A 12,847-nucleotide genomic window follows, 5' to 3' on the forward strand; every position below is an offset into this window, starting at 1 on the left:
ATCCCCTGTGACGTCACAGGTCTGTACCATTGACTCAACAGCAGAAGCTGAAGGGAACCCTCCATGAAACTGAATTTCTAGGGAATAATTTTTTTAAAAGAGGACTATTGCAAAATACTACACACATTAACATCAGTCACCAATTAATCAGATGGCTGCACTATAGCCTCCAAATCTGAAGAGTGTGATTCAGAAACATGGAAAAGCTGCAGTGTCCATGATATTCTTTTTGCAGATGAGCTGTTAAATCAGTGTACATAAAAGTGATATCTTAGGAGTAAACATTATGAACTGTCAACAGGTTTCACTGCTTTAAAGGTGATACAAATCTAGCTGAACTACAACAACAGGTAGCCATAAATCATATGCTTTCGGTCCATTTTTGGCCTCTAAATCAAGTAACTAAGTGAAGTAATTAACTTAACTAAGTTAATTAAAGATGATGATGACACCATCAAGTGTGGTAAATATGACCATGAAATAGTATTTATTTAAGTGAACAATGACAGAAAGTGCATGTCCAATGTCCAATTTCCTGTAGGTTAGAACTAAACAGACACAATTACTTTTAAAAGTGGCAGTTTACTCAGCCACTTCCATTAAGGGCACCACCCTCTCCACCATCAAAAACATCTTCAAGTCTACTATCGAGGCAGAGGTACAGGACCCTGAAGACTCACAATCTGTTCCCTTCTGCCATCAGATTTCTGAACAGTCCATGAATACTATTTTAATACTTTTTAATCCCTTTTTAATACTATTTGTTTGTAATTCACAGAAATTGTTAAATCTTGCACTTCACTGTAATTGCAAAATAAGAAACTTTACAACTATTGGTGATAATAATAAACACAAGAAAGTCTACAGATTCAGGAAATCTGAAGCAACACACACAGGTTGAAGGAGGAACTCAGCAGGTCTAGTAGCATCCATGGAAATTAATTAACAGTTGATGTTTTGAGCCAAAACCCTTCTTCAGGACTCATTGATAATAAACCTGATTCTGAGTGCAAAAGGATTTTATGTAATACGAGATGAAGACATAATTGTTGTAGAATTGGGAAAGGATATAGAAAAACAAATTTAAAATGTACTTTTACCTAGGGTTCATTAAAATTCTCCAGGCTCCACTTCTATAACAGAATATACAAACAGGTGATATTTAACACAAACACCAACACCAAACTAACCTTAATCATTGCCACAAAAGGCATAACTTTCTTCATATATTTCTTCAGCTCGGGCAGGTCTTTCAGTTCACTAGCGATGATTTTATTGTCTGGCAGCTGACCACCATTTGTCTGAGAAAATAAACGTAAAATGAAGTCAAGGAGTTTGTGTCGATTATCTAAGATACTCAAGAGTGCAGCAGCTGAAGAGCATTTGTTTCAAAATCTAATATTTTTATAGAAAGAATTTTTCACTTTTCTCTTCGATTAAATCAATTTCCAGATACAGTTATAGTTTGAGCACCAAATCAACTACACAAACCAAAAGCACAAATTGAAACTGTTCAGATCCAACTAAACTGGTTGATTATAAATCTAAGGTATCACTGTGAATCAAATTATGAATAATGTGATAATTTGTCCTTACTGGTATGGAGAAAGCATGAGATCATGATTTCCAGCCTCACTATAGAGTAAGATTTATTCATAACTAAACCACAGAATAAAAGGCCATAAACATATGGTGTAAATTCATCACGAAAGAATCAGAAAATTTAGAGGCTTGACATCTGGAGTTCACCACTAATAACACCAATGTTTTACATCCAATAGCTCGTAACTGATACATAGCTGTCTGAGGAAAGGAAAGCCCAGCTTTAAAACAGAGGAAGAGGAAATGTAGCAGTTTACTTCGCTAGTATAACAAATTACTAACTTTATACAACATTAATTAAAAAAGGCCATTAAGGAAATTTAGTTATTTGCATTATAAAATATAAAAATAACAAATTAATGGTATGAGAAGACACTACAAGGATTAATAAATGCCATTAAAAATTGCAATAAACATTAAAACTTGCCTCATAATGTTTGCGCAGCAGTAGAAGGGTAGTATGTTGCCATGAAGGGTAATTTTTTGCCACATAGATATTGCAGTGAGATGGTTTCTGTGTTTGTTTTGCTTCTCCTTTCTGCGAGGAAATATTTCATAGCTGTTATACACAATATATGCTGGACCAGACATTACTCAAAACATTCACCAATTCGAATACATCCCAAGCATTAACAGCACTCCAACGTAATGATAAAAGACTGATGGCATAAAAGATGGCTGTAAAATATAGCCAGGAGCATCAAAAAATATAGAAATCAGACTTTATAACTCAAAACTAAATTAGTTTGGTTGAAATGCTGCATTTTACATTTCTCAAACTTTGCTCTTATTAAAATGGATTGATCAGGGTTTGTTCAATTACACCTATGTACGTGCAGGAGCTGAAGTTCATCACTTCAGTGGAAAACCCTCAAATTAAGTTAGAATCAGTGCGAATGCACAAAAAAGGGGACAACGTTTCACTAATGTCCCTGTGAAGAAGTTCCATATCATCTCACTGATGAATGGCTGAACCCTCATTTTGAGAATGTGGCATTTGGTTATGGACACCTCAGCCCAGATAATCATTTTCCATGTCAAGCTCTGCAGTTAGAATACAGATCAGTTTTTAATCGGTCTTTGTAATCCACTCTGCTTGATTTCTCCTCATTGAGCAAAACTCCATCTTAGGAACCAATCAATGCACTTCCTTTATTGCAAGCACATTAGTAAGACCAGGCCTGTACACATTATTACAGATGGGTCTCACTATACAAATAATAGAAACTAAATTACTGCAGGCACTGGAAATCTGAAATTAAAACAGAATATGATAGGCACACTCAGCAATTTAGGCAGTATCTGTGCGAAAAGAAACAAGGTTCATGTGTCAGGTACCTTGTTGTTAAAGGCATCCTTCACCGCATAGTCCGTCTGTGTTGGTCACTGACACACACAACACATTTCAGCTTCAATGCACATGTGACAAATAAAGCTCGTCTTTAATCATCTTTATGCTGGGATGATCAATTGACAGTATGTGTGTGAACAAATATCAATACATGAGGGAGACAGGAGTGGGGATCAATGGATGTCACTGCAATAGAAATTTAGTTTAACCAGGCACACTTAGTAACTGGCTGAAGCTACAATCCGCATATGCAGTTCGCAAATGAAATGATTGGATAGCAAACTATATTCAAAGTGGAGGGAAAATCACTCAAAACCATTTTTACCTCTGAGCAATGTAACAACTAATGAACATTAGCAGAAATATGAGATCCAAGTTTATTTAGCTGGGCATCGCCGGATGGTATTTGGGAAAGTGAGAACAACCAAGGATTGCCTTGTGCTTTGTAAATGAAATCACACATTTTGGCTGCTTAATAGTTAAAAACACCACATGCAGCTAGCAGAGATGACTGAGTTCACTGTTTGATAAAGTCAGGGGACTACACAGACAGATTGATTTCCTGCTTACAGTTTTTATGTAGCTATCTTCCACTGCTGTAGTTTCAGACAATATCATTTTTGCTTTGTTTTCTGAGTAAATTGACTGTCTCCTGTTCAACACAGAATTAATCTAGCCTCTCTCAACACCTAACACAGCAAAGTGAACAGATGCTTACTACTTTTACAATAATCATAATTAGATGCAAATTCTCCATACTTTTCCTTTTCCAACAGCCATATAATTCTTGGCGCGGAGACGAATGTCATGTGCAGTTTCCATCAGATACTGAGATGAACGAATGAGAATTTCATCCACAGGTCCAGCTACTGGCCATCTTGCATTCATTAATGGCTCAGTCTGAAAAAAAACATTATTTCATGTTTTAAACAAGCAATGCAAATAGACATTTGCCTCATTTCCAAATTTTTAAATTAATACAATGCACAAAAATTACTTAAACTAGAAAGTAATTGAAACAAATATCACTTAAATATTCCTTTTTGGAATACATCCCCTTTAAAAATAAAAACTGAGATGTTGTTTGGCTACTTATTTGAAACTTATAATCATCATCGCAGGTTGGAAATGTTGTGGATTCAAGCTGAACTCTATCCTTATTTTGATGTAAATTTTAAGCAAGACTGATTCGAGTGACTACAGAAGTTTCTATGACACTGTTTTCTCTTTATATTACACAGAACATTACAGCATAGGACATGCCCTTTGGCCCAAGATGTTGTGCTGACCTTTTAACCTGTTCTATGCTCAATCTATCCTTTTCCTCTATACTTATTCCCTCCTACAGGGCCAACAATTATCCCCCTAAGACCACCATCAAAAAAAGTAATCAGAAAACACGGTTTTGTGCAAAGAAGCTGTGTATCATTTATTAAACTTTTCATTATGATCCATATGTAATATAAATATATTACTTTCATCCCTTCAATCAGAGCATTTTGAAATTAGTAATTCACAAATAAGCCATGGCTGGTATTAAAATTAAAAATAGACTCCCACATGCATTAATCTTATTTCCATTAATGCAATGAGAAGTCCCATCTTTCAGAAAAAGGACACAGACCTGTACTGCTGCCTTCAATCATCAAAATGACAAATGTTGACTATAATGGCAAGTTGGAGTTATGTTACCTGATTTTTAATACCTAATGGTGCTTATCAATATTCAAGCTTGGATAAGTTCTGCCAAAGTGCCAATTTCCCTGCTACATTACTTCATATCTCTGTTCCAAATAAATTAGAACATGTCTATCTTTACATATAAAACTTACAGTAAATTGGAAATGGATTTAGAATGTGTTAAACTAAAGCAATTTGAGACATCAAGTGAATTACTGAACCTATCTATGGTTTATTTTAAAATTTCAATAAGTTCAAATATTATCAACTTAATGAAACTTAGTTTTTTTTTAATTCCTACAGGAAGGATGTGGATACTATAGAGTGCAGAGGAGGAGACTTCCAAAGATGTTGCCTGGACTGGAGAGCATGCCTTATGAGAATAGGTTGTGTGAACTTGGCCTTTTCTCCTTCGAGCGACAGAGGATGAGAGGTGACCTGATAGAGGTGTACAAGATGATGAGAGACCTTTTCCCAGAGCGGAAATGGCTAACATGGGGCAGCATAGTTTTAAGGTGCTTGGAAGTAGGTACAAGGGGGTTGTCAGGGGTAAGCTTTTCACACAGAGAGTGGTGGCTGCGTGGAATGCACTGCCAGCGGCAGTGGTTGAGGCAGATACAACAGAGTCTTTTAAGAGACTCTTAGATAGGTACATCGAATTTAAAAAAATTTTAAAAATATGTGGTAGGGAAATTAAAGGCAGTTTCTAGAGTAGGTTACATGGTTGGCACAACAGTGTGGGTCGAAGGGCCTGTAATGTACTATGTTCTTTGTATTTTGAATGGCAGTGTACAAAACACAATTTTATTAAACATACACATGCACATTGTATTAATTTCTGAACAGCTAATATCTAATAACAGCACCTTTCCTAGAAGATTCCAGATATGCTCACAAAGGTGAGGACATATAGGAGTGAGTAGAAGAGTCTGAATTTCAATGAACTGGAAAATCAGGTCCCGATGCATTCCTTCCACAGCAACTTCACGGTATTTGTCCTTTGCTGCCTGGAAAAGAAATTGCAAAATCATTCAAAACCTTGGATATTTATCTTGGGGCTTCTTTTAAAGCACACTTAACAAAAATCTTTGTCTGGGTAATTTATATGCAGCAATCAAATGTACCTGGAATTCAAAAAAGCCTGTTTTTAAAGCATCCTTGAACATCATCTTCTCGTAATGCTGCTCTGTCTTCAGAATTCCAGCATTCATCTCACTAAAATAATAATTTAAAGTATCTTAACCATTTGTGTGTCAAATCACTTCCACTAGATTTAAGAACTTACCAAGCATAACTGACTATGCATGCTTATCACAGCAATAGAAGCAAAAAGGCCATCACTATTGTATTACAGAGACATCAAACAACAATAAATTAAAAGATAGTTGAGAAAAACATACTTTAATTACGGAAAGGGGTCATTCAGTCCATCTTGCAGCATTAGAGCACACTGCATACATTTAGCTTACATGATCTGACTACAGAATGTTATTGCAACCATAACTCGTTATACAATCCTACTCAAAAATTCATAAGTAAACCTTCAGTTGATTCACGTACCATTCCATTTCCAGTATACTTCCTGAATTTTATTGTCATCTTCATGTAAAAAATTATTTTCTGACATCTATCCTAAAATTACTGGTTTGAATTTAATCCAGTTTGAACAAATTAAATCATTTTTACCACAGGTTCTTCCACATCTAATGCTGTTTTAAATAATTTAGTTTTTTGACACAAGGGATCAGCTTTGTGCCTTTACTTTGCATTGCCTCCTATGTTCGAATATCTTTGTTATTAGCACTGACTATAATCTGCTTGAAACATTGTGTAATTCTCTTTTAATACAATCCAATTCAATTTAATACAGTTCACAACCACTTACTAGAGCTAACAGGCTTGACTAAATCTCTGCTTACATATGCATTCTAATCACCTCATGATTTAACTTTTATTAAATATCATGACAGTTTTATGCTCCAAAATCAAAGAACTGCAAATATACACAAATCCTAGTCATAAAGTCCTTTTCAGGATTGTTGCCTTTTATCAAAACTTCTTCAGAACTACTGCAAATAATCAACAAGTGAGTCTCCAAACACACTGAAGTCCAAGGAGTACCTGATGAAGACTCTATCATTAAAGGTGTTAGCTGATCCACTGCGGAGGCTCGCATGGTTTGCAATCATCTCCTTCACCCATTCCACCCAGGTGTACAGTCGCAGAATACCTGCATCAGCCATTGTTTCTACAAAGTTAGCATCTTCCACCGTGTCGCCAGAGTCAGCAAGAGCAAACCGCATCCCTGGGGACAAGTTAAACCAGGGGAGTGAAGCACATGGATAGCTCATACTTGCTCAAATTTAACAACACAACGGTAACAAAACCAGCTACCTATCACTGCCTGACAGAAATAAACTATAAAAGTGAAGTTCATCTTACTTAATAGAAACTAAACATATTAGTTTCCAAGGCAAACACGATATTAGTTTCCAATACTTAAATTAAGATTAGATTATTAAATACTATGAGAGGTAGTGTACATGATTCAGACACATAACTACCTAGTTAGTATACCTTCTGTATCACCTTAAAGTAAAAGGACAAGCTGTAATTATGGAGAAGGGTTCTTTGGATTTAGTCTGTTGTTGAACCATTGTTAGTAATTCTTGTGTACAATTCATCCGTAATCTCTATTTCCTTCTGTGCTGTTTAATTCAATGAATTGACACCACCATCTTTCTTTTAGCAATTCTGTTAGTCATTCTCTTATAGAGTCACAAAACACTACAGGAACAGGGCCTTCCGCTCAGCTAATCTATGCCAAACTATAAATCTGCCTAGTCACATCAACCAGCATCTGGGATGTAGCCCACCATAACCCCCCATCCATGTAGCTATTTTTTTTAAAAAAACATGAAAATTGAACCTGCATCTACAACTTATGTTGGCACCTTGTTCCACACTCTCACCACTCTCTGAGTGATGTAGCTCCCTATCACATTCCCCTTAAACATTTCACCTTTCACCCTTAACCCATGACCTTGAACTGTAGTCTCACCCATACTCAGTGGAAAAAGCCTGCTTGCATTTACCCTATCTATACCAGTCATAATTTTGTGTACTTCTATCAACTTTCCCTTCATTTTTTTTATTCTCTAGGGACAGGGGTTGCTAACCTTTTCTTTTTTGCACTGCGGACTAGTTAAATATTTTTTTAACGTTTTTTTTAATGAAGTTTTCAGATGATTACAGAAAAAAAATAATACCCTTCCCCCTCCCCCCTAACATCCCTATAGAAAAAAAGAAAGAAGGAAAGAAAGAAAGAGTGCCTGGATTCAGAAGATCCCCACATGCTCTACGGAGTTCGTAATAACTTCAGTATATATATTTAATTCTTTCCCCAAATAACCAATTATTTTATCTTCAGAGCACCTACATATTTAATCCTGCCTTTTGTAAATAAGGGCGCCAAATTTTCAAAAATGTTTCGTATTTATCTCTTAAATTATAAGTAATTTTTTCAAGTGGAATACAGCTGGAAATTTCATTCTTCCAACGATCTATACTTAAATATGCATCCGATTTCCAAGTAACTGCAATAGTCTTTTTGGCTACTGCCAATGCAATTTTTATAAATTCTTTCTGATATTTATTCAATTTGGGTTTCGATTTTATCCCTTCAATTTCGCCTAATAAAAATAATATTGGATTATGTGGAAGTTGTGTTCCAATAATTTGTTCCAATAAAACTCTTAAAATTGTCCAAAGAGGTTGAATTTTAGAACAAGATCAAGTAGAATGTAAAAAAGTACCGAGGTCTTGTTTACATCGGAAACACTGATCGGATAAATTTGGATTTAATTAATTTATTTTTTGTGGTGTAATATATAATTGATGTAAAAAATTATATTGCACTAATCTTAACCGGACATTTATTGTATTTGTCATACTATCAAGACATAGTCTTGACCAATTTGTTTCTTCAATTTTAATATTCAAGTCACTTTCCCATTTTTGTCTTGACTTATGGACTCCTTGTTTAGTTGCCTGTTTTTGAATCAAGCTATACATACAAGAAATAAATTTTTTAGTTTTTCCTTTTTGAATTAAAGTTTCTATTTCACTAGATTTCGGCAATAACATTGTTTGACCTAATTTTTCTCTTAAATATGCTCTTAGTTGGAAGTAACAAAAAAGAGTGTTGTTTGATACTTTATATTTATTCTTTAATTGATCAAATGACATTACTATACCTCCTTCAAAACAATCTCCTATATATCTAATCCCTTTTTGAAACCAGTTGTATAAAAGTTGGTTATCCATTGTAAAAGGAATAAATTTATTTTGAAATAAAGATCCTTTTGCTAATAAAGATTTCTTTATCTCATCATCAATATTTATCTTATTCCATAAATCAATCAAATGTTTTAATATTGGAGATTCTTTCTTTTCCCGTATCCATTTAGATTCCCACTGATATACAAAATCTTCTGGTACATTTTCTCCTACTAGTTCTATTCTAATCCATGCTGGATTATCTTCATCAAAAAAAGATGCAAATAAATCTAAGTTGATTTGCTTTATAATAATTTTAAAAGTTTGGAAGTTGTAACCCTTCTAGATCAAATTTCCATGTCAATTTTTCCAACGATATTCTTGACATCTTACCTTTCCAAAGAAACTTCCTCACATATCTAACACTTGAAAAAACTTCTGGGGTAATTGTATTGGTAGTGATTGAAATAAGTATTGTAGTCTAGGGAATATATTCATTTTTACGGTATTTACTCTACCTACTAATGTTATTGGTAATATCATCCATTTATCAAGATCTTCTTGAATTTTTTTCAATAATGGTAAGTAATTTAATTTGTATAAGTTCTTTATATCATTATCGACTCTTATACCTAAATATTTTATACCATTTGCCGGCCATCTAAATTGAGTTATTAATCGACATTGACTATAACCTCCTTTAGTAAGGGGTAAAATTTCACTTTTATCCCAATTTATTTTGTAACCTGATATTTTCCCATATTCTTCTAATCTATAGGATAATTTACGCAACGAGTGCAATGGGTTTGTTAAATAAGGCAGAACATCTTCAACTTTGAAACCCTTAATATCTGGGTCCATTCTAATTAATTCAGCTAATGGTTCTATCGCCAACACAAATAAAGCAGGTGATAATGGACAACCTTGCCTAGTTGACCTTGTTAACTGAAATGATGTTGAAATTTGACCATTTGTCACTACTTTAGCTTTGGGATTAATATTTAAGATTTTGATCCATTTTATAAAAGATACCCCTAATCCATATTTTTCCAATATCTTAAATAAAAAATCCCATTCCAATCTATCAAATGCTTTTTTCTGCATCTAACTATCACACTCATTTCCTCCCTCTTTTGAGCCAAATGAATTATACTAAATAACAGAGTTACATTATCTGCCGATTATCTATTTTTAATAAATCCTGTTTGATCCATATGTATTAATTTTGGTAAGTATTTAGATAGTCTGTTAGATAAGATTTTTGCTATTATTTTATAATCAGTATTTAACAAAGAAATAGGTCTATATGATGTTGGCTTTAAAAGATCTCTATCTTTTTTTGGCAATACTATTAAAATAGCTGTCGAAAAAGATTCTGGAAGTTTATGCGCTCTTTCCGCTTGATGTACTAACTCCATAAAAGGGGGAATTAATAAATCTTTAAACTTTTTATAAAATTCAGGAAGAAAACCATTTTCCCCATAAGATTTATTAATTTGAAATGATCCTAAAGCTTCTTCAACCTCTTCTAATGTAAAAGGCATACATAATCTCTTCTGTTCTTTCGTATTTAATTTTGGAAGAGTTATTTGTGATAAAAACCTTTCTATCTTGACATTATCATTTTGTGATTCTGATTTATACAATTCAGAATAAAAAATCTTGAAAGTTTCATTAATTTCTAAAGGTTTATAAGTAATTTTATTTACTCTTGTTCGAATTACATTTATCGTTTTAGAAGTCTGGTCTGTTTTTAACTGCCATGCAAGGACCTTACGTGATCTTTCACATAGTTCATAATATCTCTGTTTAGTTCTCATAATTGCTTTTTCTGTTCGATATGTCTGAAGTGTATTATATTGTAACTTCTTATTAATAAATTGTCTTCGTTTTTCTTCTGTCATATATCTTTGAGATTCGTTTTCTAATTTTGTAATCTCTTTTTCCAATTGATCTATTTCTATCATATATTCCTTCTTAATTTTAGAAGTATAGCTTATTATCTGACCTCTTAAATATGCCTTCATTGCTTCCCACAATATAAATTTATCAACTGAATGTGAATTTTTATCTAAAAACCGAATCTGCTTTTTCATAAAATCACAAAAATCTTGACGTTTTAGTAACATTGAATTAAATCTCCATCTATAAATTGATTCTTCTTTATCTATCATTATCATTGTCATTATCAAAGGAGAATGATCTGACAATATTCTCTCTTTATATTTCATGTTTTTCACTCTATCTTGCATATTCGTTGATAATAAGAAAAAATCTATCATTGAATATGTTTTATGTCTATTTGAATAAAATGAATAATCTCTTTCTTTTGGGTTAATTCTTCTCCATATATCAATCAAATTTAAGTCTTTCATCAATGATAGAGTTAAGTTTGCTACTTTTAATTTTGTGACAACATTTGTTGATCTACCTAAAACTGGATCTAAACAAAAGTTAAAATCTCCACCTATTAATATTCTGTCATGTGCGTTAGCCAAATTCAAAAAGACCTCTTGTATAAATTTTACATCATTTTCGTTTGGTGCATAAATATTCATAAGAGTCCATAATTCTGAAAAAAATTGACAATGTATAATTACATATCTCCCCACCGAATCAATTAATACATTTTGTATTTTAATTGGTAAATTTTTATTAACCAAACTGCAACTCCTCTCGCCTTTGAATTAAATGAAGCTGCAATAACATTTCCAACCCAGTCTCTTTTTAATTTCTGAAGTTCTTTCTCCGTTAAGTGTGTTTCTTGTAAAACAAGCTATATCTATTTTCATTTTTTTTATGTATGTTAAAATTCTTTTTCTTTTCACTGGTCCATTAAGCCCATTAACATTAAAACTTAAAAAATTCAGTAAATTAGTCATTATTTTCAATTATGTTACTCCAATCTATAATAATACCTAATCTTTCAACTTTCGTGGTATTTTGGGAAATCTTTCTAAAATTTTCCATGTTGCTATGTGTGTCCCCACTGATCATCCAGGCAGAAAGATAGAAGAAAAATACAGTGTAAAGAAAAAAACAAAATACCCCCCACTCCTAATGTTGTGAAAAAAAAGAACAGAACATTACCCCCCTCTATTGTACGGATCATGGCGATCGCCATGATTACACACGTGAATCCCGTAGTAATCGATCCAAAGCTCCCCAGCCCCCCCGAAACATAAAAAAGTAAAAAAAACTATTCTCAATTAGTATATCCGAAATTTTGCTTTTCTCCCCTGTCATCCTTAAATGTCCATCACTTCCATTCACTGTCTCTATCTTCATCTTTAATCCATTACACTTGGAGATCTCTATGTGTAATTAGAAAGTATTTGGAAGTTTTTGTGCGAACTCCTCCGCTTCTTGATAATTGGTAAAAAATCTTCTTTTTCCCCCCTCCAAAAAAATTATCAGTGTTGCTGGGTGACGCATTATAAATTTATAACCCTTTTCCCATAAAACTCTTTTCGCTGGGTTAAATTCCTTCTTTCTCTTCAAAAGGTTATAACTTATATCAGGATAGAAAAGAACTGCCTTCCCTGCTATCATCAATGGCCCGTTTCTCCTTTTGGCACATTGGGCAGCCGCCTTCAGAATCTTCTCTTTATCTTGGTATCTTAAGCATTTTATCAAAATTGATCATGGATTTTGGTCAGCCTGAGGTCTTGACCTTAAGGCTCTATCAGCCCTTTCAATTTCAATTAGTTTCTCCTTCCATTTCCAATTTTTCAGGAATCCATTTTTGAAAAAAATTTATTGGATCTTCTCCTTCTATATCTTCTTTAAGTCCAACAATTTTAATATTATTTCGTCTACTAAAATTTTCAAGCTTATCAACTTTTTCCAACATTTGTTTTCTTTCTGATGTCCAGGCAGTAATATCATCTTCCATTTTATTCATTCTTTCAACCACGTCTTCCGTTGTACTTTCCA

At 33.5% G+C, this 12,847-nt stretch overlaps 1 protein-coding gene across 3 annotated transcripts in view; it reads right to left on the reverse strand.

Moving 5' to 3' along the window:
* lars1b (leucyl-tRNA synthetase 1b) overlaps window positions 1-12,847 on the reverse strand; it is a 70,113-nt gene that overhangs the window by 8,444 nt on the left and 48,822 nt on the right. For all 3 annotated transcript variants that reach the window (XM_059990517.1, XM_059990518.1, XM_059990516.1), the window contains 6 exons: window positions 6,755-6,938; window positions 5,758-5,848; window positions 5,500-5,640; window positions 3,713-3,853; window positions 2,030-2,140; window positions 1,191-1,301 (listed from right to left, as the gene is read on the reverse strand). In XM_059990517.1, the coding sequence (XP_059846500.1) occupies window positions 1,191-1,301; window positions 2,030-2,140; window positions 3,713-3,853; window positions 5,500-5,640; window positions 5,758-5,848; window positions 6,755-6,938 (779 nt within the window). The remainder of the gene's footprint in view (window positions 1-1,190; window positions 1,302-2,029; window positions 2,141-3,712; window positions 3,854-5,499; window positions 5,641-5,757; window positions 5,849-6,754; window positions 6,939-12,847) is intronic.

The sequence above is a fragment of the Hypanus sabinus genome, chromosome 15 (assembly GCF_030144855.1).
Source record: "Hypanus sabinus isolate sHypSab1 chromosome 15, sHypSab1.hap1, whole genome shotgun sequence".
Lineage (NCBI taxonomy): Eukaryota > Metazoa > Chordata > Chondrichthyes > Myliobatiformes > Dasyatidae > Hypanus > Hypanus sabinus.